Source organism: Callorhinus ursinus, unplaced genomic scaffold, assembly GCF_003265705.2.
Source record: "Callorhinus ursinus isolate GAN/ISIS: 27379988/994484 unplaced genomic scaffold, GSC_fseal_2.0 scaffold21, whole genome shotgun sequence".
NCBI lineage: Eukaryota > Metazoa > Chordata > Mammalia > Carnivora > Otariidae > Callorhinus > Callorhinus ursinus.
The window spans coordinates 1,476,772-1,501,776 of record NW_027397083.1 but is presented as its reverse complement, the minus strand read 5'-3'; the positions used below and the strand labels follow the sequence as shown (position 1 = coordinate 1,501,776).

The 25,005-nt window shown below is 48.2% G+C and overlaps 1 protein-coding gene and 1 long non-coding RNA gene across 3 annotated transcripts; both read left to right on the top strand.

Moving 5' to 3' along the window:
• The first annotated feature begins 12,316 nt into the window (after window positions 1-12,316).
• Window positions 12,317-23,790, top strand: SERPING1 (serpin family G member 1). 2 transcript variants are annotated; one of them, XM_025878787.2, is made up of 8 exons: window positions 12,317-12,393; window positions 12,933-13,010; window positions 14,507-14,930; window positions 16,244-16,378; window positions 17,939-18,142; window positions 18,336-18,475; window positions 21,558-21,777; window positions 23,292-23,790. In XM_025878787.2, the coding sequence occupies exons 2-8, from the start codon at window positions 12,957-12,959 to the stop codon at window positions 23,543-23,545; spliced, it is 1,431 nt and encodes a 476-aa protein (XP_025734572.1). In that variant the 5' UTR covers window positions 12,317-12,393; window positions 12,933-12,956; the 3' UTR covers window positions 23,546-23,790. The 2 variants fall into 2 exon arrangements, with proteins under 2 accessions (XP_025734572.1, XP_025734570.1); XM_025878785.2 differs by lacking the exon at window positions 12,317-12,393 and having other exon boundaries at window positions 12,844-13,010.
• On the top strand, window positions 18,487-20,292 carry LOC141374711 (uncharacterized). The gene is made up of 2 exons (XR_012381803.1): window positions 18,487-18,963; window positions 19,023-20,292. It is a non-coding gene; the product is annotated as an uncharacterized lncRNA (long non-coding RNA).
• Window positions 23,791-25,005: the final 1,215 nt, after the last annotated feature.

Here is a 25,005-nt window from a genome sequence, read left to right as displayed (position 1 = left end):
GAATTCATGCCCCTGCTTATTGCCCTCACCACCCTGTTTCTCCTGGCCTACCAAATTTCATCTGCTTTTTTCAGCTGCTTGGTCCTGTAAAGAACCCCTACTCTGGAGTCTCTTTGTATTTGCTACTGTAGGGAGCAAGTTTTGCCACCCCAAGATATGGCTCTTTGGCATACTGATTTATCTTTTGACATATTGCTTTAAGCTAGTTATTTTTAAGAAACTGCAGACTCAAGAGAAGCTCTGGAAACCAAGTAGAAGTTAGCCTTTTGTAAAAGACATTCACATTTAGAAGAGAAATCCTTAGGGGCACTTGGGTGGCTCAGTTGGTTGAGCGCCCAGCTCTCAATTTCTGCTGGGCTCGTGATCTTGGGGTCCTGAGATTGAGCCCCATGTCCAGCTCCACTCTCAGCAAGGGAGTCTGCTTGGGATTCTCTCTCTCTCTCTCTCTGCCCCTCTCCCCACTTCCATGCACATGGGCTTTCTCTCTCAAATAAATAAATCTTTAAAAAGGGGGGGGGGTACCTGGGTGGCTCAGTTGGTTAAGCGTCTGCCTTTGGCTCAGGTCATGGTCCCAGGGTCCTGGGATTGAGCCTCACATCAGGTTCCCTGCTTGGCGGGAAGCCTGCTTCTCCCTCTCCCACTCCCCTGACCCCCCGCTTCTGTTCCTGCTCTCTGTCAAATAAATAAATAAAATCTTTAAAAAAAAAAAAAAGAAGAGAAATTTCCATTTGTAAGGTGTTTCCCTCTACACCAGGAAGAGGCGGATGACTCAATTTCTAGAGATTTATCAATGAATCAGGCATGGAAGTAAATCTGTGTAATAATTTTAACCTCGTTTACTGTGCTTTTCTTGGTAACCTCCCATAACGGATTCTCCATCCCCATTTTTTCTCTTTAGCTGAAGATGGTATTTAAGGTGGTGGCTTTGGCCATTTGGGGGAGTTACTTAGTTTTCCTGGGTCTCTCCCTCGTATAAGGGAATTATACATGTTATTAAACTTTTGTTTGATTTTCTCCTGTTAATCTGTCTCATGTCATTTTGTTTCTTAGACCACGGTGGAATAAAATTTGTCCTCCCTGATACTATATTCCTATCTGCAAACTCTTCTTTCTTCCCCAGCATCAGGGTTTTCCTTGCTTCGTGATGCCTGTGGCCTTTGCAAACCCAGATGTGTACATACACTGTGCCTATTCTCTGCTCAGGACCCTTCCAGGGGCTTCAGGGTGGAGAACTGTCACCTTCTACCCTTTGATAAGGCAAAACCTTCCTTTGTGACAGTTCCGTCATTGACAAGGTGTCTCAGAGATCAACTGAAAAGGAGTTGGGAAAAAATACTTTTCAGACACCATGGACAGTATGGTACCAAATGTGTGTGTTTAAAGACTACAGAGTATACATTTATGTTTGCTTGTTAGAGAGTAACCAGAAAGGATACTTAAGAACCTCATAGAGTAGTTATCAGTTTGGGAGGGAAAAAAATGTGTCTATATTCAGCGCACCCCTTCCAAACTGTCTGCTTTTCATTGTCTTTGAGTTATTATACAACTCTGTAAATTGCAGTAGCTGATAGCTTGCAAAATATCCTTATAGACATGCAAATTCTTTCTGTCCAATAGAGGTTTAATTGACTTCCTTTCCACTACCCCATTGGAAAACCAGTTTTGCCTTTATTTGCATATTTATTTCAATACTTTTGATCTATAAATGTGTCTGTTTTCAGATTCAGTGATTCTAACATCTGCCTGGTTCCTTCATTGATTAATGAGTAGAATGAAATCTTTAATGTGCGTCCATTTTATATCTCTATGAGTCATGATTTTGCTTTTTTCTAGAAACTGTCTTTAAACAGTTATAGACTAACCTGGAAGGATGCTTAAGAAACTGATGAGTGGGGGTGCTTGGGTGGCTGTTGGTTGGGCGATTGACTTTGGCTAATGTCCTGATCCCAGGGTCCTGGGATAGAGCCCCGTATCAGGCTCCCTGCTCAGTGGGGAGTCGGCTTCTCCTTCTCCCTCTGCCCCCACTCCCCACTCATGCTCTCTCTCTCTCTCTCTCCCAAATAATAAATAAAATCTTTAAAAAAAAAAAAAGAATGAAAGAAACTGATGAGTCGTTCATCAGTTTGGTGAGGGAAACTGTATCTTGGGATGGGGTGGGAAGGAGACTTACTTTCCACTCTTTGGTATCTTAAAAATGTTATCCTATGTAAATAACTATCCATTCAAAACTATAAACAAATACAATGTGTTTTTTTAAGATTTTTTTTTTTTGAGAGAGAGAAAGAAAACCCGCACACGCGCAAGTGAGGGGAGGGGCAGAAGGAGAGGGAGAGAGAATCTCAAGCAGACTCCCCCAGACTTGGGGCTTGATCCCAAGACCCTGAGACCATGACCAGAGCCAAAACCAAGAGTCGGATGCCCAACCATCTGAGCCACCCAGGCACCCCTGCAATGTGCGTGTGTGTTGTTGTTTTTAAGAAAATTAATGGAAAAGAGGGAAACAAAAATAGGAAGTGTAACCTAGGGATTAAGAACATGGGGTTCAGGGGCACCTGGGTGGCTCAGTCGTTGGGCGTCTGCCTTGGGCTCGGGTCGTGGTCCCAGGGTCCTGGGATCAAGCCCCGCATCAGACTCCCTGCTCAGCGGGGGGCCTGCTTCTCCCTCTCCCACTCCCCCTGCTTGTGTTCCCTCTCTCGCTCTGTCTCTCTGTCAAATAAATAAATAAATAAATAAACTTAAAAAAAAAAAAAAGAACATGGGATTCAGAGCCAATCAGCCCTGGATTTAAAGCTCTGACATTTTCTAAGTGATTCTGGGCAAGTTACTTAACCTGTCTAAGCTTTAGTTTATCTATAAAAGGGAAATAACAGTGCTGTGTTCCCAATGTCCTTGTGAGGATTATGTGAGATTTGAATACGAAAATTTCTAGCCCAGGGCCTGAAGTACAGGAAGCACTCATACCAAACCTGGACCACAGGACTATGATAACCAACATTATCATCTTCATCACCATCATCATCATCAAACCCAGTGTCTCCCCAGTACAGGATGAACTCACGGAAGGGGTGTCAAGCAATTTTGGATGTACAGATAACAAAAAATCACAGACTGAGAAAGGTTTTCTTTTTTCAATTTCTTTTGACCCTTCCTGATTTCTCAAGGACAAAGTATCAATTTGGGGCCAGTAGTCTTTACTAGCTAAAACCTAACACATCTTAATCTCCTTTTTTAACAAGGACTAAGGAATCACAGAAAGGAGATAGAGAAATTTCAGCAGGCAGGGGCGCCTAGGTGGCTCAGTTGGTTAGATGATCGACTCCTGATTTCAGCTCCGGTCATGATCTTGGGGTCCTTAGATCCAGCCCCATGTCAGGTCCCTGCTGAGCAGGGAGTCTGCTTGAAATATTCTCTCTCCCTCTGTCCCTCCCCTCCACCCCTGCTTGCTCTCTCTCTTTCTCTCTCTAAAAAAATGAAAAGAATTTTCAGTGGGCAGAATCTGCTAGAAGTTAGTAACATCATTCTGTTTCTTTTATAGGTACATTCATTCCAGGGCTGCATTCTAACTTTCATGGGTCCTAGGCATTTTAGCCTTGGTGGGCCCCTTCCTTCCTTAAAATAAAGAAAGACAGTGGGGCGCCTGGGTGGCTCAGTTGGCTGGGCCTCTGACTTCGGCTCAGCTCCTCAGCTCATAATCTCAATCTCATTGAGCCCCATGTCAGGCTCCCTGTTCAGCAGGGAGCCTGCTTCTCCCTCTCCTCCCCACTCATGCTCTCTGTCACTATCTCTGTCTCTCTCTCTCAAATAAATAAATAAAATCTTTAAAAAAAAAAAAGAAAGGAAGAATTACAAATTATATTTTGTGACTGTATTGGTGAAAAATAAGAATATAATCCAGGCTGGATCCATTATTGTATTTCTTTTGCTTCTGATTTTATTTTTATTTATTTTTTAAAGATTTTATTGATTTATTTGACAGAGACACAGCAAGAGAAGTAACACAAGCAGGGGGAGTGGGAGAGGGAGACGCAGGCTTCCCGCTGAGCAGGGAGCCTGATGCGGGGCTCCATCCCAGGACCCTGGGATCATGACCTGAGCCGAAGGTAGACGCTTAACGACTGAGCCACCCAGGTGCCCCTTTTCTTCTGATTTTAAAAGAAATTTACATTAACGCATTTTCTAGGCCCCTAAGCGTATCCTGGGTTCAAGGTTCTGTGCCTGGTTAGCCCTGATTCATTCTATTTATGGTGAGTGCTTCCGATTTTTCAATTACAAAGGGAAAGTCAAGTGTCCTTTTTATATAAGTGTATTCAAGTAAACAAAACGAGTCTTAAACAATTTTGCATTAGTCAGTTCTGGCCGCCATAACAAAATACCACAGCCTGGGTGGCTTAAACAAGGGTGGTATTTTCTCTCAGTTCTAGAGGCTGGAAGTCTTGAGATCAGGAGGGTGCTGGAGGAGTCGAGTTCTGGTGAGAGGCCTCTCCCTGGCTTGCAGACACACTTCTTGTGTCTCCCATGGAGAGGTGCCCATGTGTGTCTCTTCCTCTTCTTACAAGGCTTCCCTCCTCTTAGATTCAGTCCCCACCCTTATGACCTCATTCACTTTGACTACCTCCTGTAGACCCCATCTGTAGATATGGTCACATTCGGGGTAAGGCCTTTGACAGAGGAATTGGGTGGGGGGGGACACTGTTCGGCTTACAGCTAACATGAAAGCACAGAGGCATCTAAGAATGTGGCAGAAGTGAAAGCTCTTCATTTAGAGATGAGGAGACTGGGGGTCTAGAAGTACAAAGCCTCCTGGGCCCAGGACTGGAATTCCTAAACCTTCTGGGCCCTTCAGGACATTTCGTAATGGGGCACTTGGGTTCCTCCAGCACACTCCTGTAATTGGGACGGCCCTTCCCCACAGGCAGGCGTAGACCATCTCCAGGTGGACGCACCCCAGAGTCCACTCTAGCCAAGCCCTAAGCTCTGTGAGGAAACTACTTCAGATGGGGGGGGCGGGGTGTTTCCATCAGAACATTGCTTTAAAAAACATTCTGAAAGGCCAACAAAGGATCAAGTCCCTTTAAATCCAGGCGGCAGCACCTTGTTAAAGAAAAATAATAAAGAATTGAGGGAGATTTGAAAAAGAGTAAATTAGCATTCTGACTAGGGGGCCTCCCCCAAAGCCTGACGACCAACTCTTGTCACCCAGGTAACCAGGTCCTGATCAGAGGCCACCTGCGGAGGTGGAGGGAAGGGGCCCTGGCTGCCCCTCCCCCCAGGGTTTTGTTCTCTCACTTCCATTTTAGCCTCCCTGGAGAAGAGGCTGAAGAGAAAAGGCCCAAGGCCACACAGGAACGCAGGAGAGCCCAAGCCACCAGTGGGTCTGCTTTCCTGGTCAGCTCTCCAGGTGGCAGATGAGAATGGTGGTGGGAGATGAAAGTGTAGCTTCTGAAAATGTGGACGGGGTAGAGTTCTGTGGGCTGGGAGCTTTTGCCACTTGTCTGAGGTGCTCTGTGGCCTGAAGGGTGGGCCAGAAAGGTCCTCAAGAGCATCTGACTGAATGAAAAGACTGTACTCTCTCTCTCTTCCTCTCTCTCTCTCTCTCTCTCTCAAAATAAATAAATAAATCTTCAAAAGACTGGACCGGGTTTGAATCCCAAATGAATCCTAAAACTGGCAGGTAAACCCAGGGATGAAATTAAGTGATGATAGAATCCAGTGGGTTTAGATAGGAAGCGTCAATGCAGCCCTATTTGTAAAGTTTTCTTTTTTTAAAAGAGATTTTTTTAAAGATTTTCTTTTTAAGTAATCTCTACCCCCAACGTGGGGCTCGAACTCACAACCCCGAGATCAGGAGTCACGCGTTCCAGTGACTGAGCCGGCCAGGCGCCCCCTCTATTTGTAATATTTTAAAATTTTTTACCAAAAGATCATTTTCATGTCCTCTACAGGTAAATGTAGACTTCAGATGTTAATGTTTAAACGTCTTATCTATTTAATGAAGTGGTGTTTTTAGAAGGAAAAAGAATAATCCAGGGTCTAGCAGTCAGGAGGAAAGCAGGACTGGAGAATATTGGGGTGGGAGAAATAAAGAAAATGCCTTGACCTTGAATTTTTAATGGTCTCCTGGTGCAGCTGTCTCTCTGGAATTTGGGGGAGGGCTTGCTCTCCCCCTCCCCACATAGTATCTTTGTGTCTCTCCTCTCTTCAGTCTTATCAGCTCTTTAGAGGAGGTAACAGGCACCACCAGCCTCCGGGAGAAACTGCCAGAGCGACTGTCGACTGTCGGGATGGGTGTGTAGGAGAAAAGAGCTGCTAGAAGGCATGATAGGACAATTTAGTCTGGGACCTAGGATCGAGCCCCGCATCGGGGTCCCTGCTCCGCGGGAAGCCTGCTTCTCCCTCTCCCACTCCCCCTGTTTACGTTCCTTCTCTGGCTGTGTCTCCCTCTGTCAAATAAACAAGTAAAATCTTTAAAGAAAAGATTTATTTATTATTTTAGAGAGAGTGTGTGCATGAGTCGGGGTAGGAGCAGAGAGAGAATCTCAAGCAGAGTCTGTACTGAGGGTGGAGCCCGACATGGGGCTTGATCCCAGAACCCTGAGATCATGCATGACCTGAGCTGAAATCAAGAGTCGGACACCCAACTGATTGAGCTGCCCAGGCGCCCCAAAAATTATTTTTAATGAAGCAGATTGAACTAAAATATAACCTGTGTTTTAACAGCATAAAATTTATCAGATAGTTAAAATTCATCAAATAAAACGAGCAAAGACAAGTGGAATACATCTGCAGAGAAAACTATAAACTGTACTGAGAGATGTTCAAGAAGTCACAATTGACTAGACAGCTGTAATATACTGATTAATTGGAAGAGTTATCGATTCTCCCCCCAAATAAGCTATAGAAGTCAAATAATACCAGTCAAAATCCCAGTGGATCTTCTGTTTGCTTTATTTTGCGGAACCTGACAAGCTGATTCTAAAATATGTATAGAAATGCAGGGATCGGGGCGCCTGGGTGGCTCAGTCGTTAAGCATCTGCCTTCGGCTCAGGTCATGGTCCCAGGGTCCTGGGATCGAGCCCGCATCGGGCTCCCTGCTCGGGGGGGAAGACTGCTTCTCCCTCTCCCACTCCCCCCTGCTTGTGTTCCCTCTCTTGCTGTGTCTCTGTCAAATAAATAAAATATAAAAAAAAGAAAGAAAGAAAGAAATGCAGGGATCAAGAAGAGCAAAGACATTTTTGGAGAAGAAAAACGTGGAGGGATGTGGTCTACCAGATATCACAACTTAAAAATGATGCTATCGGGGCGCCTGGGTGGCTCAGTCGTTAAGCATCTGCCTTCAGCTCAGGTCATGATCCCAGGGTCCTGGGATCGAGTCCCGCATCGGGCTACCTGCTCTGCAGGAAGCCTGCTTCTCCCTCTCCCACCCCACCCCCCCGGCTTGTGTTCCCTCTCTTGCTGTGTCTCTCCCTGTCAAATAAATAAAAAATCGTAAAAAAAAAAAAATGATGCTGTCACAGTCTGATATTCACACATCCACAAAGAGAAAACAAAGTTGCATTCCTACTTCACACCATACCAAAAAAAGGGGATGGGGGAGATGCCTGGCGGCCTCAGTCAGTGGAACATGTGACTGACTCTTGATCTCGGGGTTGTGAGTTCAAGCCCCACGTTGGGTGTAGAGATTACTTAAAAATAAAATCTTAAAAAAAAAAAAAGTTTAGAAAACAAAACCAGAGAATACGTTCTTAACCCCAGATGGAAAAGTTTTGTTTTTTTTTTAAAGATTTATTTATTTGACAGAGAAAGAGACACGGCGAGAGAGGGAACACAAGCCGGGAGAGTGGGAGAGGAGAAGCAGGCTTCCCGCGGAGCAGGGAGCCCGATGCAGGCTCGATCCCGGGACTCCAGGATCACGACCTGAGCTGAAGGCAGATGCTTAACGACTGAGCCACCCAGGCGCCCCCAGGTGGAAAAGTTTTATGAACAAATGCAAAATCACACTAATCATAAAGGAAAAGAATGACACATTTTACCATATTACAATGAAGAATTTTCGTTCTTTAAAACACAGGATTGATAGAATGAAAAGGTGAACTGAGGGCTAGAATGTGTTTGTAACATGTATAACTGACAAAAGACTTGCATCCCGGGGCGCCTGGGTGGCTCAGTTGGTTGAGCAACTGCCTTTGGCTCAGGTCATGATCCTGGAGTCCCAGGATCGAGTCCCATGTCGGGCTCCCTGCTCGGCAGGGAGTCTGCTTCTCCCTCTGACCCTCTTCCCTCTCGTGCTCTCTATCTCTCATTCTCTCTCTCTCAAATAAATAAATAAAATCTTAAAAAAAAAAAAAAGACTTGCATCCCAAAAGAACTCCTAAATCAAAAGAGAAGGCCTAATAGAAAAATGGGCAAATATTAGTTAGGATGAACTAACAGTGAGGACAGTCAAGCCCCAAATCTCAGTGCCTTATAGGATCGCAGTTGTGGAACATTATTTCTTGCTCGAGTAAAGTCCAAAATTAATGTTCCTCATCAGAGGAGATTCTGCTCTACAAAGTCACCCACATCCCCTGGCTGATAGTCAACTGTCATCAATATGTTGCCTCCAAAGTCATCCTGGACATGAGCATCCAGCCAGCAGAGGAGGGAGAAAAGAGTTTCATGGTGGGGGATTTGTTAAGGCCAGGCCTAGAAGTGGCTCCCGTCACTTCCACCTGCATTCCATGAGCTCACGTGTCTGCAAGGGAAGCAGGGAAATGTGGTCTACCTGCATGGCCAGGAGAAGAAAGAAGCAACTTTGGTGGGGGTGCCTGGGTGGCTCAGTTGGTTAAGTGTCTGCCTTGGGCTCAGGTCATGATCCCAGGGTCCTGAGATAGAGTCCCGTATTGGGCTCCCTGCTCAGCGGGGAGTCTGCTTCTCCCTCTGCCCCTCACCCCCTGTTCCTGCTGTCACTTTCATCCTGCACTCTCTCCCTCAAATAAATAAATAAAATCTTAAAAAAAAAACAACTTTGGTGGACAGCTTATCAGTTTATGCCCCAAGGTATTTCACCAAAGAAAAAGTCCAAATGTGGACAATGAGCCTGAAAAAGCCCTCAATCTCATCAATAATCAAGAAAATAAAAATGAGGGGCACCTGGCTGGCTTAGTTGGTGTAGCATTCAACTCTTGGTCTTAGTGTCGTGAGTTCAAGCCCCACGTTGGGTGTAGAGATTACTTACAAGTAAGATCTTTTAAAAATGAAATGAAATGAAATGAAATGAAATCTTTGGGGTGGGTGGCCAGCTCAGGTGGAGCACAGACTCTCTTGATCTCGGGATCCTGAGTTCAGGCCCTGTGTTGGGTGTGGAGCCTACTTAAAAAAAATCTCTGGGGCACTTGGGTGGCTCAGTTGGTCAAGCATCTGACTCTTGGTTTTGGCTCAGGTCCTGATCTCATGGGTCATGAGATCGAGCCCTGTGTCAGGGTCCACGCTTAGGGGGAGTCTGCTTGGATATTCTCTCTCTCTGCCCCTTCCCCTGCTCGTGCATGCATGCTCTCTCTCTCTCTCAAATAAATAAATAAATCTTAAAAAAAAAAAAAACTTCAGGGTCACCTGGGTGGCTCAGTTGGTTAAGTGTCCAACTCTTGATCTCAGGGTCATGAGTTCAAGCCCCATGTTGGGCTCCATGCTGCTCATGGAGCCTACTTTAAAAAATGATAATAAAATAAAGAGAAGTAAGAAACTGGTTACCTTCTCATCTGGGTCATAGCTTTGTGTAGGGAACAGAGTAATTATTAAGAGGGGAACAGGATGCTTCTAGCCCACCAGCCACATTCTATTTCTTTCTTTTTTTTTAAGATTTTATTTATTTGAGAGACAGAATGGTAGAGAGAGAGCATGAGAAGGAAGAGGGTCAGAGGGAGAGGCAGACTCCCTGCTGAGCAGGGAGCCCAATGCGGGACTCGATCCCGGGACTCCAGGATCATGACCTGAGCTGAAGGCAGTCGCTTAACCAACTGAGCCACCCGGGAGCCCCACATTCTATTTCTTGAACTGGGTGGTGGGCAGTGGATGCAAACTTTATAATCTTTTGTTAAATTGTATATTTGTTTTATGTAATTTTCATTATGAATTATATGTCACTATAGTGTTTTTTTTTTTTAACCTTACAAACACAAAGACTAGAGGCAGCCACGGCAGATCCTTATGCATTTCATTGGAAGATGAAAACAAAAGTCTGGGGCCTCCAGGCCTGCTCTGTTCAAGAAACAAACCCGCCCTTTACGTAAAATTCCATCCATGAACAATCAGTTTATGACCATTCTAATGGGAAAGAAAAACGGTGCTTTTTCTGGAACATTACAAGAAATCCGTCATCACCCTTCAAAAGCTGTTAGTAAGAATCTAACCACAACTGCTGTCATTTTCAAATACTTTTTAGATGCTTTTCAAACCTCTCTTACTTCATCTTCAAAATGATCCCGTGGGAGAGACAGTACAAACCCCGTGTCAGATTTGGAGCTCTGACTCCTCCCAGAAGTTTCCCTTGGATACTTAATAAACAGAACAGCAGGATCTTCACTCTGGTGCCTGCTTCAGGTTAGTCATTTATGGGGGTTCATACAAGATTGGTAGCTCAGATCCACTTGATCCACATCCTGGCTCGTCATTTACTTGCTAGATGATGTTGGGTGGACCAGTTAATGTCTATGAGTCTCTCTCCTTTTTTTTTTTTTTTTAATTTTATTTATTGATTGATTTGACAGAGAGAGAGAGAGAGACAGCGAGAGAGGGAACACAAGCAGGGGGAGTGGGAGAGGGAGAAGCAGGCTTCCCCTGAGCAGGGAGCCCGATGCGGGGCTCAATCCCAGGACCCTGGGATCATGACCTGAGCCGAAGGCAGACGCCCAACGACTGAGCCACCCAGGCACCCCGAGTCTCTCTCCTTTTTAAATTTAAGAGATTTTAATATTAGCACCCACTTCAGAGTTGTTATGGGAATAAGGATGAAGGAGGTTGCTTTCCACTGCCTTCTTTTGGTTTGGCTGACCCATTTCCCAGAATTCACAAGCTCAGTGAGCCTTCCAGGCACCCAGCTTAGGCCTGGGGATGGGGAAGTGGCATTGTGTATGTCCCTGCACTGAAGGAACTTCCCCATGGCTCAGAAGGTTCCTAAGTTGGCGTAGGGAATGGAGCACTCACAAAGCTGGTGCAGTCTTTATGGATCTTTTCCGACGATCCCCAAGGAGACACACACCGTTTCTCTCCTTCTGTCCTTGGTCAGTCCCATCGAATAGCAGGTCTGAGGCTAGCAGCCCACTTTCCTGATTGTTCCAAACAGGACAGGCCCAGCAGTGAGATGATCATAGAACTTTAGAGCTATATTAGGTCATCAGAGACCTCCTTGCTTTGCAAAGGAGGTAGGGTTGCCAGATTTAGTAGATAAGATACAGAATGCCCAGTTAATTTGGAATTTCAGGTAAATGAGAAAAAAATTTTAAGGTATGTCCCAGTATTGCATGGGACATCCTTCCAAATAATTTTGTTGTTGTTGTTTATCTGAAATTCAAATTTAATTGGGCTTCCTGTATTTTATCTGGCAACCCTGAGGAGAGGGTTAGGTGCTAAGAGGGAAATAATGTGGGGTCACACATCTAGCCAGGTCTCAAAGCTAGGTCTGCTGGTTGCCGGCTACGGCACGCCACCCTCATCTGCCCCAAATGGATTGGCCCCACCTATCAGCCTTTTACATAAGAGGAATGCTTGCTGGGCTGGGAGCCTCGGACTCTTTGTCTGCTTTACAAGGGAAGCACTACCGGTTTCAGGTCTCCAACAGGAGAAACAGAACACTCACACAGCACAGGGGAGAGTGGGGCAGAGGTTAGGACCCCAGGGCATTTAGGTCAGAGTCCAGGCTGTCTTCCAGGTGAGGGTGATCACCCACCCCACATTTAACTGCTTGAAGGTGCAGATTTTTTAACTATCAAATGGGTACAATGGGACCTGTTTCCAAAGGGTCACTTTGAGGATTAGCTGAGCTGAGCAATTCCTGAAAAGTTTGTCAACTAGGGAGCACGTTTTGGGTCTCTGCAGTTTTCATCAGGACCCAAGAAGGCGAAAGAACTTCGGTTGCCTAGAGCTGAGAAGCTACACCCAAGCTTCCTCACCCCTGGCTCCCAAGGGTCTTGGGGCTGAATTCTGGCCCAGCCCACAAGGCCCGAGCGTGAGTGGTCCGTCCCATCCTCGTTTACGGGAACTCACATCAGCGATCAATCATCCTTAATTTGTAACTGGGCAGTGTCCTGGGCCAGCCAATAGCCAAGACTGACCCCACCACACACCCCACCTCCCTGACCCTGTGGGACTATCCACCCAGTCTGCACTGAAGCTGTCCAGCGACCAGGAGTTTGGAGCAGGTTTGGTGATGGGGTGGGGGTTTGGGGAGTGGGGCGTCCCCATCTCCTTCTTTCCCTCCCCCCGTTTCCTGCCCCCTTTTTATCTCTGAACTTTCTTTGGGCTTGCTTCCACTGAAGACCTCTGTCCTACCCACCCCCCGCGCCCCTCTTCCCTGGGTGCCCCCCGCTTCGGCCTGAGCTGTGGTGCCCAGCCCCCTCTGGACCTCCCCTGCTCCCCCTGCCTCTTGGCGTCATTGTTAGGCTGAAGCAGGACTCTCTGGATGGAACAGATGTATGGAGACCCGGGCTTCGGAGGGGGGAAGGAAGGGCCAGCGGGTGCCGGGAAAGGGAAGCGGTTCGGGGAAAACAAAACAGGGGGAGGAGCTTGGGAGAAGGTGGCCGGGGGGAGGAGGAGAAGGGGGAGGGAATTCGCGCAACGGGGCTAAGTCCCTGGAATGGAATGGGGGCGGGCCCAGGGTGGTGGCTGGACGGGGGAGTGGAGCGGAGGCCCCCAGGGCCCCAGGGCTCGGCGCTGACAACTTTGCTGTGTGGCTCCGCAGGTCCGGGCTGACGCCGCCGCCCAGATGGCCTCCAGGCTGACCCCGCTGACCCTCCTGCTGCTGTTGCTGCTGGCTGGGGTGAGTGGCCACTTCGAGGGGGCGGGGGGCTGAGGATTAACTGTTCTGGACCCGGAGAATGAGGAGAGCGCCTCTTGGGATCGGCAAGTGTGGTCCTTGCACCGGGGTTCGGAGAGAGCGAGGCAAGAGCCGGGTTCTAATCCCGGGCCGCTGCCGGACAGTTGGGTGGCCTTGAGCAAGTCCCTTCTCCGAGCCTACCTGTGCTGGTTTATAAAGTGGAGAATAGGAGAGAGCCAGGAGATGGACAGTATTTTGTGATCTAAGAGCAGGGGTTGCGGCCGAGCTGTGGGGTGGGGCCCTGGCTGCTGAGGCACAGGCCCTTCCCGAGCAGCGCCTGTCAAAACGCCAGGAGAGGCTGCCGACACCCCTGGGTCTGGGTGGGGGCCGATCGCGGTGAGAGGTCCCAGGGGCATGGGACTCAGGAGGAAGGTGGACGCCTGCTTTGGCCTGTCTGTTCAGGATCGTGTGCGGAAGTCGGCCCGGGTAGTGCCCTTAGAGAATCTGTAGGTGCTCCCATGATGAGCAAGGGATCTAGAATCAGAGTCAGATCATCAGCTTCGGTGAGACCCTGGGCTAGTTACTATCTCAGCATCGGTTTCTTTTATCAGTGAAATGGGATAATATGCTTTCTCAACCCAGAAACCATGACATTTGGAGCTGGATAATTCATTATGAGGAGCTATCCTGTGTATCGTAGGATGTTTGCCCTATCCTGGTTTCTACCCATTAGATGCCAGTAACATCTCTGCCCTACCCCCAACCCCCTTCCCTCCCCTAGGATAACCAAAAATGCCTCCAGACATTGCCAAAAGTCCTCGGGGATTAAAATTGTCTCTGACTGAGAGCCACTGGTCTATACTATTTCTTCCTCCTTCCTTCCTTCCTCCCATCCCCTTCTGACTCACTCCCCTTTCCTTCCTCCCTTCCTCCCTTCCTCCCTTCCTTCCTCCCTTCCTCCCTTCTTTCCTTCCTTCCTTCCTTCCTTCCTTCCTTCCTTCCTTCCTTCCTTCCTTCCTTCCTCCCTCCCAGAAGGCTGATGGTTTTCTATACCCACTAATGGCTTTGCAACCCACAATTGGAAAAACCACTGTTCTCGTGCAGAGGTCACAAGCTCAAATATCTCTCCTGGCTTGGCAGGTGAGCCAAGACAGACAGGTACTTAAAGAAATTGCAAGAACATAGGTAAATGGCAATGGACCCTCAGCCCCAAAGTTTGGGAAACAGCTGCCCTTATGGCAGTGATTCCTCAGCAATAACAGAGTCCCTGCTGGCTCCTTACCTCTGCCTCCACCCCCACTGGCTCCTGCCTTGCCCCTTCTCCGGAGGAACTAGTGGGTGGCAGCTTCAGGGCGGGTCCCTCACCCACCAGGCTTTCCCAGGAATCATTCTCTGGTACAGGACATTTTCCACATCCCCACCTTCCCTTCCTGCTTTGAGGGTTTGAGGGGACTGTGTTTCATGGTAGGAAAAATGAAACTCAGTATCTTGAACCACAGGTTAGAGCCTCCTCAAATCTGAATGTTACTAGCCCCAAGTCCACGGCAGAGAGCTGGCAAGAGGAAAGCGAAGGACAGATCTTGGAGGGAGAGATCACCACGGTTGAACACACCGTGGGCTCTTCCACCTTGTCGACAATCAACTCGACCATCGTAACAACAAATGCCACTCTTGGAGCCACCACTGAGCCCTTCATCTGGTCCACCGTTCCGCCCATCCTGCCCACTACTGGGCCCTTCTGCCCAGAGCCTGACACTTCCTGCTCTGACTTGGAGACTCCTTGGGCTGAGTCCAAGTTGAGGGAGGCTTTGATAGACTTCTCTGTGAAGCTCTACCATGCCTTCTCAGCGACGAAGAAGGCAGAGACCAACATAGCCTTTTCTCCATTCAGCATTGCCAGCCTCCTAACCCAGGTCCTGCTTGGTAAGAACCTAAGTTCTCTCCAAGTTGTATGTTGGACCCTCCCATGAGGGTCCCCAACCCAGATGCCTACAAAGCCATGCCTTGGGGAGAAGGCTATAAAACTGGGCTACGTTTGGGAGGAGGGTGAGCATTCATTTATTCCCTCATTTAACAGTGATTTAACGGGCACCATTGCTCACAAACCCCCACGGACTACACAGGAACATAGAAAACAGGGTCCTGGTCCCCAGCCATGTGTCAGGGTGAGGCAACAAGGAAGATGAAACCATAAGCGAAAGACAGAGGGTAGAATCCTGTAATGCTGCTTACTGGCTGTGTGATCTTGGCAGGTTACTCAACTTCTCTGAGGCTGAGTCCTCAGGTGTGAAATGGAGATGGTTGTACTTACTTCAAAAAAGAAAGTGGAGAGTTTAGTGCCTGGCTTAGAGGGAGGTCAAAAAAATGTTAATCCCCTGCCTTCCTGAGAGATGTCGTTAAGTCCCATGGGATAAACCTCTACCTACACTCTCCAGTTAGGACAACCAAAACTGCCAGATGTCCCCTGGGAGGCACATTTCAGTTGATTGGCTTTGGCAAATTTCTTTATTGCCCAGAATGTATGCCTTGAATCTTGTCTCCCTTCTCCACTTAACTCTGTGATGATCTTGAGTAGAGTAGATCACTCAATCTCTTAAGCTTCAGTTTGCTTGTCTGTAAATAGGGAGAGTAATCACCCTTCTGTGAAAGGGGTTATTGTGGAGATTCAGTGAGCTAATATGGGAGGATCACTTGTGATGCCTGGAACCAAGTGAGTGCTCCCGTAAATTTTGTCTATTGCTGCATGGTAGATGGGCACAATAAATATTTATTAATGAATAACTGAAAGGGTATTGAGCATCTATCTCCTTTTATGATCCTCTGATTTCTCCTCTTGATAGGGAGCTAGAGTCCCTGCCTGGACGGTAAACCTTTGTAAACCCTAACCAACTAAATCATCGTTCGTGTGGAACAGGCAATGATGGGACTGGGCTTTCCGTGATGTGTGGGGTTAAAATTAGGTAGGAAACAGAGAGGATTCAAAGCCCTGGAGAAATCTAAGTGATGATTCATAATTCCCCCACCCCTTTCGTTCTGACGTATGGATTGTCTTCGGACGCCCATCGTCCCAGCTCCGATGCTTTGTGATCCCCTCCATAGCCGCCACTCACCCGACCCATTCCAGCCTGCTCCCTCAGTCCTGGTCCTGCATGGCAGGTGTCACATCCTGTCCACCCCACCCCACCCCACCCCGCCCTGCCCCTGTAGTTTTTCTTCATTTCTGCCCTGTGTTGCAGGGGCTGGGAACAGCACCAAGAGAAACCTGGAGAGCCTCCTCTCCTACCCCGAGGACTTTGCCTGTGTCCACCAGGCCCTAAAGGCTTTCACGTCCAAAGGCTTCACCACAGTCTCTCAGATCTTCCACAGCCCAGGTGAGCGCCCTGGGAAAGGGCAACAGCTGCCCAGCAGGATTTTGGGAGGATTCTGAGGAGGACCCGACCCTGGGGAAAGAGGACAGAGGGGATGTTAGAGCATCAGGGATGGACAGCAGAGCACGTAAGGACCTCAGCAGGAATGTCCTTTGGCTCCAGGAGCTGGATGGTTCATCTGGTGAGACCTTGGGCAAGTCATTTCCATTCCTCAGCTCTGGTTAGAATTAAGAATGTCCCTCCTCATTCATTCATAGATAGAACCAGAGAGCTCAAGATAAACAATGTTCGTTAGCGTGGGTCAGGGGAATCTTGAGACTTCTAGCTTTTTGTACTTTCGTGTTCTGTGAATTTGTGGTCATTTACACATATTGCGTTATTAAGTACGTAATAGATTAATAAGTTTCCGAAATGACCTGATACAGTTATTTTCAAATTTTCTTCCCCAGAGCCCTGGGGCTCTCTGTTGAACTGCTTCAGGAGTCATGGTGGGAGTTGAGGGGGATCAGGGAGGCTGAGTGGGGTGCGGGGGTACGACTTCCTGTGGGAAGCAGATGGAACCAGGTGGGCTCTGAGCCCTCACCCAGCCTCAGCCAGAGCCCTTCTAGCCCTGGGCTTCAGATATGACTGTTTCAGGACAGTTCTGCTCCTTAAAAAGGTTTGAAAGCTACAGATCTAGTCTGCCCCCTTTCTTTATTTTATTTATTTTTTAAGGTTTTATTTATTTGTCAGAGAGAGAGAGTGCACACAAGCAGGAGGACCAGCAGGCTGAGGGAGAAGCAGGCTCCCTGCTGAGCAAGGAGCCCAACGTGGGACTTGATCCCAGGACCCTGGGATCATGAACTGAGTCGAAGGTAGACACTTAACGACTGAGCCACCCAGGCGTCCCTGCCCCCCTTTTTTAAAGGGAAAAATTTTTTTCTTTTTTTTTTTTTTTTTTTTTTTAACTCTAAAAGCAATATTCATTCATTGTAGAAAACAGAAAACGGATGCCTGGGTGGCTCAGTTGGTTAAGCGGCTGCCTTGAGCTCAGGTCATGATCCCAGGGTCCTGGGATCAAGTCCCACATCGGGCTCCTTGCTCCTCGGGGAGCCTACTTCTCCCTCTGCCTTCTGGTCCTCCTGCTTGTGCTCGCTCTGTCTCTGACAAATAAATAAATAAAACCTTTGGAGAACAAAAGCCAGGACGTCTTGCCACGCACTTCCACTGAGGCTGAGAAGCAGAGTGGGTTCCCTGCTGAATTAAGGGAAGAAACAAGGGAAAACACTGGCAGATGGAAGTTAGTATCTCAGAGAGTTATTTAGCCAAGCCACAGATGCATGGCCAGAAAAGGAAGCCAGGGCCTGGGAGGGGTCCTGCCTTAAGTCCAGGGCTTGCCCTCTGGGGGCCCCAGTTGCCGTATCTGTCAGAGGCGTGGGCTGGACCCCAGCTCCAACCTGCTGTGCTTGCTGCAGCAAGCTGAAAGCAATAGGAAACACGCTTCCTCCCAAAGCCTACTCTTAGAAGGGAGAGGATGTTCGGGGGACTCATGCCTCCCTCTCTCCACCTGCCCCCTCCCCCCAGACCTGGTCATAAGGGACAGCTTTGTGAATGCCTCTCAGAGCCTGTATGGCAGCAGCCCCAGAGTCCTGGGAAATGACAGTGGTGTCAATACGGAGCTCATCAATGCCTGGGTGGCAGAGAAGACCAACCACAAGATCACACAGCTGCTGGAAAGTCTGCCCTCTGACACCCGCCTTGTCCTCCTCAACGCCGTCTACCTGAGTGGTAAGGGAGCCCTGGACCCAGTGGTCTTTCCATCCCGGGTCCTTTCTCTCCTCCGGGCTTCAAAACCCACACAACCCCGAGTTCCACAACTGGGTCCCACTAAGCCCACCCCACCGCTTGCCAGTGCAGCTTTTCGTTCCTCTTCATCCTTTCTCACCTGCATGAGAGTAACCCCCCTTCCCCTCCCCGCTAGCCAAGTGGAAGACAACATTTGATCCGAAAAGAACCTCGATGGAGCCCTTTTACCTCAAGTCCTCTGTGATAAAAGCGTTGATGATGAACAGCAAGAAATACCCTGTGGCCCATTTCACTGACCCGACCTTGAAGGCCAAGGTATGTACTTGGCCCTTCCCACTCTTGTTTCAGAGCCTCTGGCGGGTCCTGATGTCTTTCCTGCTGTGGCCCCATCAATTTGGGGGTATGCCCTTATGAATTCATCATTTCCACTCCTTCCATCTCTATTTCTACCCTATCTCTTCTGCTTCTCCCCTCTCTAGCTTGGCCGAGGCAGGCATTGTTTATTTTAGGCTGGAAAGCCGGATTCTAAAGTTTCTTCATCTCAACTGCGTCAAATGGCAAAAAGTGAGTCTGTTCATCGGTGTCTCTTTCCTGTCTAACCCACCAGGAGCTCCTGGTGGCTTAGTAAGTCCTGTGTGTATGTGTGTGCCCACGAACAGCATGTGTACATAGGTGTACACGTGTCTGGGTAGTCTGTGTGTGCATGGACGTGGTAGGTGTAGACATGTATGTGTGCATGTGGTAGGTGTAGACGTGTGTGCATGGATGTGGTAGGTGTAGACGTGTGTGCGTGTATGTGGTAGGTGTAGACCCATGTGTGTGCATGTGGGTAGGTGTAGACGCGTGTGCATGGATGTGGGAGGTGTAGACGCGTGTGCATGGATGTGGTAGGTGTAGACAGGTGTGCATGTGGTAAATGGCTTACCCACGTTCCTTCGCAGAAATTGAACAGTAGAATTTCAACGGATGGGGAGGGAGGGAAGATTGACTGTGGAGCCCAGAAGATTCTAATTATTTCTAGATATATCTAGATACTTTTGCCTTGTTAGGACAGCAAGACACAGATTTGGGAGATAGAAAACAATGGGAGAATACCCAGTGATTTAGTGCCAGGCTTGTTCAACCATGGGAGGGAGATTTCCCTAACTTTTCCCTCTGCCTGGACCCTTTCTCACTCAGATTTTCACATAACCTGTTCTTTCTGTGCACCTGGGTGTCAGGTCAAAGGTCACCTTGATGGCGAGAACTTCCCCCTTCTTAAAGTAGCTCCCTCCTCACCCTGAAACATTGCCCTGGTTGATTATATTCATGGTTCTTTTCATTATCAGAAATTAGGTTGTTTATTTGCTTATTTTATTACAATATTCTTTGTCTCCCTGAAATATTGTCTCTCCCCTCGGGAACAGAAACCTTACCTGCCTTGTTTCCTATCCCCAGGGCCTAGAACAATGCCACATATAATAAGTGCTCATTATAGGTTTGCTGAATAAATGAATGAAATCACTGGAGGGTGGTAAAGGGTACAACCCACTTAGGGGTGTCCAGGAAGGCTTCAGAGAAGAGGTTACCTCTGACCATTCTTAACCCTTCATGCACCTTTCCACCCACCCATCTATGCCTATCCAATATAGTTGACCACTCATAACTAACAAAACCAGATGGCGTGGGTAAGTTTAATATTTGATTTTCTTTTTAAGCATGTCAGCTACCCACCAGAGCTGAATTACAACCCTGCTTGGCCATATCTTCCAAGCACCGAAAGGCCACTATGAAATAAAAATTAAATTCGAAGGGTAAATCAGCTTTCCACCAAAATCTTAATATCCTTCTCACATTTAATTATCCTACACCTTTTTGCTTCAAAGCATAAAACTAGTATGTCTGATTCTCTTAAAAATTATAAGCACTATTTTGAATAACAGACACACAGATTACCCTCAATTCACCCTGATGTTAATACTACGGAGTTGCAGTGCCTGGGTGGCTCAGTTACTCATCTGCCTTCAGCTTAGGTTGTGATCCCAGGGTCCTGGGATTGAGCCCTGTGTTGGGTTCCCAGCTCGGCAGGGAGTCTGCCTCTCCCTCTCCCTCTGCCCCTCCCTCTGCTCACGCTCTCGTGCTCTCCCTCTCTCTCTCAAAAAGGGAATAAAAAAAATACTACGGAGTTGGTTTACTTTGTCATACCCATACTTAATTCTAAATCTTTCTGGGACTTAAGAGCATTTACCCAACTGAGGAGGTTAGATTTACCAACTCCAGTATGCTAGGGTTTACTGGCTGGAAAAGTCAAGACCACAGCATGGTAATCTTTTGGTGAGAGATTCAAGGTCTGTACACAGGACCTATTGGCACTATTGACATTTTGGGTTAGATAATTCTTTGTTAGGAGGATGATCCTGGGCATTGGGTAGGATTTAGCATCATGCCTGTCTTCTATCCACTAGATACCAGCAGCCCTGTGAGTCCCCTCTCCTCCAGTTTGACAACCAAAATGTCTCTAGACATTGTCAAGGGCCCACTGGGGGCAAATTCACCCGGGGTTGAGAACCCCTATATATTAGACCTATGGGTCCCATACCTGTGTCGTACTTTTGTCTGATCACCAGTTGGAAGTCCCTTTAATGGCAAGCTTGAAAGGTAGGCTAGGATTGGCTTGTCCACAGTCTCAAATGCCATACTGAGAGATTTATACTTAATCTTGCAGGCTGTAAAGAGCCAGCAAAAGTCTTTAAAAGGACCAGGGTGCCTGGCTGGCTTGGTTGGTAGACCACGTGATCCTTGATCTTGGCATTGTGGGTTCGAACTCCACATTGGGTGTAGAGATTACTTAAAAATAAAATCTTTTTTTTTTTTTAAGATTTTATTTATTTATTTGAGAGAGAGAGAGCACACAAGTTGGGAGAAGGGCAGAGGGAGAGGGAGAAGCAGGCTGTCCGCTGAGCAGGGAGCCCGATGCAGGGCTCCATCCCAGGACTCTGGGATCATGACCTGAGCCAAAGGCAGACGCTCAACCGACTGAGCCACCCAGGTGCCCCTGCATGTTACATATTTTATGCACAGCACACTGGAACGGGAAGGAACAAGGCTCAGAGAGATCAAATCACTTGCCTATATTCCATAGCTAGTCAGCCGTAGCGTCAGGGTGTAGTCCTCAGCCTCTGTGATCAGAAAGCCATACTTGTTCCTCTATATCTCACGTGCATGGAGTTAGTCCAACACTGTTCACCCAGCCGGCATCACCATTTTGTCACCAAGCCTGGGAGCCCAGGTCCAGCTGCGGCTTGTTGCAATAGCACAGATGGTGGCAGCAGACTGAGGATAAGCCTTGGGACGTAGGGGGTGGGATCCAGGAGAGCTGGGGTAGGAAGACGGATAAGGTGCATCTCTTGTTCTCCAGGTGGGGCAGCTGCAGCTCTCCCACAACCTGAGCTTGGTGATCCTGGTGCCCCAGAGCACAAAGCACCATCTTGAAGACCTGGAGAAGGCTCTCAACCCCACTGTCTTCAAGGCCATCATGAAGAAGCTGGAGATGAGCAAGTTCCAGCCCACCCTCCTGACGCTGCCCCGCATCAAAGTGAAGAGCAACCAGGACATGCTGATGATCATGGAGAAACTGAGTGAGCCCCTGGCAGCTCAGGATTGCTCCTAGGCCACTGGGTGGGGTGGGGGTGTCCTTAAAAGTGTGGTTTAGCATTCTCTAGAGTATTTTTTTTATAGGGTTATTGGAGCTTAGGTTTTTTTTAAGACTATTTATTTATTTGCCAGAGAGAGAGTTGAGAGAGAGAAAGAGAGAGCACAAGCAGGGGGAGCGGCAGGCAGAGGGAGAGGGAGAAGCAGGCTCCCCGCTCAGCAGGGAGCCCGATGCGGGACTTGATCTCAGGACCCTGGGATCATGACCCGAGCCCAAGGCAGTCGCTTAACCGACTGAGCCACCCAAGCGCCCCTCTCTAGAGTATTTTAGACACCCATAATATCAGGTCATTCCTCAGTCCTGTGAGTTAGAGGGGCAGATGCTATTATCCCTTTGGATCATTGAGGAAAGTGAGACTCGAAGTTTACCAGACTTACCCAAGGTCCCTTGAGCTAGTTAGAAGTGAGCAAGAACACCAGCCCAGGTCTCCAGCTTGACTACTTCCACTGTGGTTCACTGTGACGAAGACACTGGGACAGGTGGCCAGGATGGGTCATAGACGCTCCTTCCCTGGGGACCTTTCATAACACTCAACCACCCCATGGATTATGCAAGAAGCTATCTGGATAATACAGTCTGGGCCCTTCTGAGTTTGGAGGAGGCAACACTCTATTACCTAACCTTTGGCCTCACTTCCTGATCTTTGACCTCACGTCCAGATATACCACTTCATTTTCTGTTATAAAACTTGACACTCTAATGAGGTGAACTTGTTTCCTAGTATATGACATTACACCCTTGTATATGACCTCATTTGATAACACATGACCTCTTTCTTTTTTTTTTTTAAAAGATTGTATTTATTTATTTATTTGAGAGAGAGAATGAGAGAGACAGAGAGCATGAGAGGAGGGAGGGTCAGAGGGAGAACAGACTCCCCGCTGAGCGGGAAGCCCGATGCGGGACTCGATCCCGGGACTCCAGGATCACGACCTGAGCCGAAGGCAGTCGCTTAACCAACTGAGCCACCCAGGTGCCCAACACATGACCTCTTTCTGATGTATTACCTCACTTCTAAGGTCCTTGGAAACAAGGACATCATTTTTCAGGGTTCTTTGGGGGGTGGGGCAAGGCCTCTCACCTCTTCAGAGAAGGTGGTGGTTGGAGTGAAGATGGGCTCACTGATGGAGGATTCCATGAACTGTACCAGAAGGCACAATATATAATGTAACAAGCAAGAGAGGAGGACAAAGAGAATATTGGGACTTGGGACCAACCCGGAAAATTTAGGACAAATGTCTCCAGTAGCTGAGGCTTTCATGCTGGTCTTTCTTTTTCTTTTCTTTTCTTTTTTTTTTTTTTTTTAAGTAATCTCTACACCCAGTGTGGGGCTCGAACTCATGACCCTGAGATCAAGAGTCGCACACTCCACTGACTGAGCCAGGCAGGCGCCCCTCCTGCTCCTCTTTGACTCTTTGTTTTTGTCTGGTTATGCTCTAGAATTCTTTGACTTTTTCTATGACCTCAACCTGTGCGGGCTGACCGAGGACATGGATCTTCAGGTTTCTGCGATGCAGCACCAGACCATGCTGGAGCTGACGGAGTCTGGGGTGGAGGCGGCGGCGGCCTCGGCCATCTCCGTGGCCCGCAATTTGCTGCTCTTCGAAGTGCATCAGCCCTTCCTCTTCCTGCTCTGGGACCAGCGGCACAGGCTCCCTGTCTTCATGGGGCGGGTGTATGACCCCCGGGTCTGAGACCCACAGGGCACCAGGCTAAGGCAAGCCGTCCCCCTCAAGCCATGCTCTTCCAGTGGCAGCCCTGCCTGGACTTGCCCCCCAGCCACCTCCTGCCTCTGGGGCGCCCTGCTCTCCATGTGAAGGGCTCCCTCGGGGTCTGGTGAAGGGACCTACTTCTTCCCTGTGGCTCCCCAAAGCACTTTTTACAGCTTCCTCTGGTTCATGTTCACCAGACTCTACAAATAAAACCCAGCAGACCATGACTTCCTCTCTTACTTACCTTTCCATTTTAGAGGACAAGGGCAACCATGACCCCTGTATCAGCTAGTATTGCCGTGTAACAAGTCACTCTAAACTTAGTGGCTTAAAATTCGCTATTTCATGTAAGTCTTGGGATTGGCTGAATGGTCTCTCTGATCTGGTTCGACCCGGCTGACATTCCCTGGACTTGCTCATGCAACTGTAATAGTTGGGGGATGACTGATCTAGAATGGCCTCAACTGCATATCTCCTGCATCCTTCCATCAGGCTACCCTGCAATGGCAGAGTTCCAAGAAAGGCCTCAGAATGGAGCTGTCTTTTTTTTTTTTAAAGATTTTATTTATTTATTTATTTATTTATTTGACAGACAGAGAGCACAAGCAGAGGGGTAGGCAGGCAGAGGGAGAGGGAGAAGCAGGCTCCCTGCCCAGTAGGGAGGCCTATGCCAGGCTTGATCCCAGGACCCCGGGATCATGACCCAAGCTGAAGGCAGACACTCAGCTGACTAAGCCCCCCGGATGCCTCAGAAAGGAGCAGTGTTTTCCACACCTTTGCTTGCATCAAGTGGATACCATTGTCCCAGCAGCCAGAGCAAGTCCCTTGGCTGGACCTAAAGTTAGAAGGGAAAGGCACTACAAAGTTACAGATGAGGTCATTAATGGGGGGCTATTTGTGCCCTGCATTTTTTTTTTTTTTTTAAAGAGAGAAAGCTTGTGCACTTGCATGCATGCATGCATGTGAGTTGGGGAGGGGCAGGGGCAGAAGGAGAGAGGATTTTTTTTTTATTTTTTATTTATTTTTTTTAATTTTATTTATTTATTTGAGAGAGAGAGAGAGAGAGAGAGAGAGAATGAGAGATAGAGAGCACGAGAGGGAAGAGGGTCAGAGGGAGAAGCAGACTCCCCACTGAGCGGGGAGCCCGATGCGGGACTCGATCCCGGGACTCCAGGATCATGACCTGAGCCGAAGGCAGTCGCCTAACCAACTGAGCCACCCAGGCGCCCGAGAGGATTTTTTTTTTAAAGCATTTTTTTTTAAGATTTTATTTATTCATTTGAGGTACAGAGCGAGAGAGAGAGAGCATGAGGAGGGGGAGAAGCAGAGGGAGAGGGAGAAGCAGGCTCCTTGCTGAGCCAGGAGCCCGATGTGGGGCTTGATTCCAGGACCCTGGGATCATGACCTGAGCTGAAGGCAGACACTTAACCGTCTGGGCCACC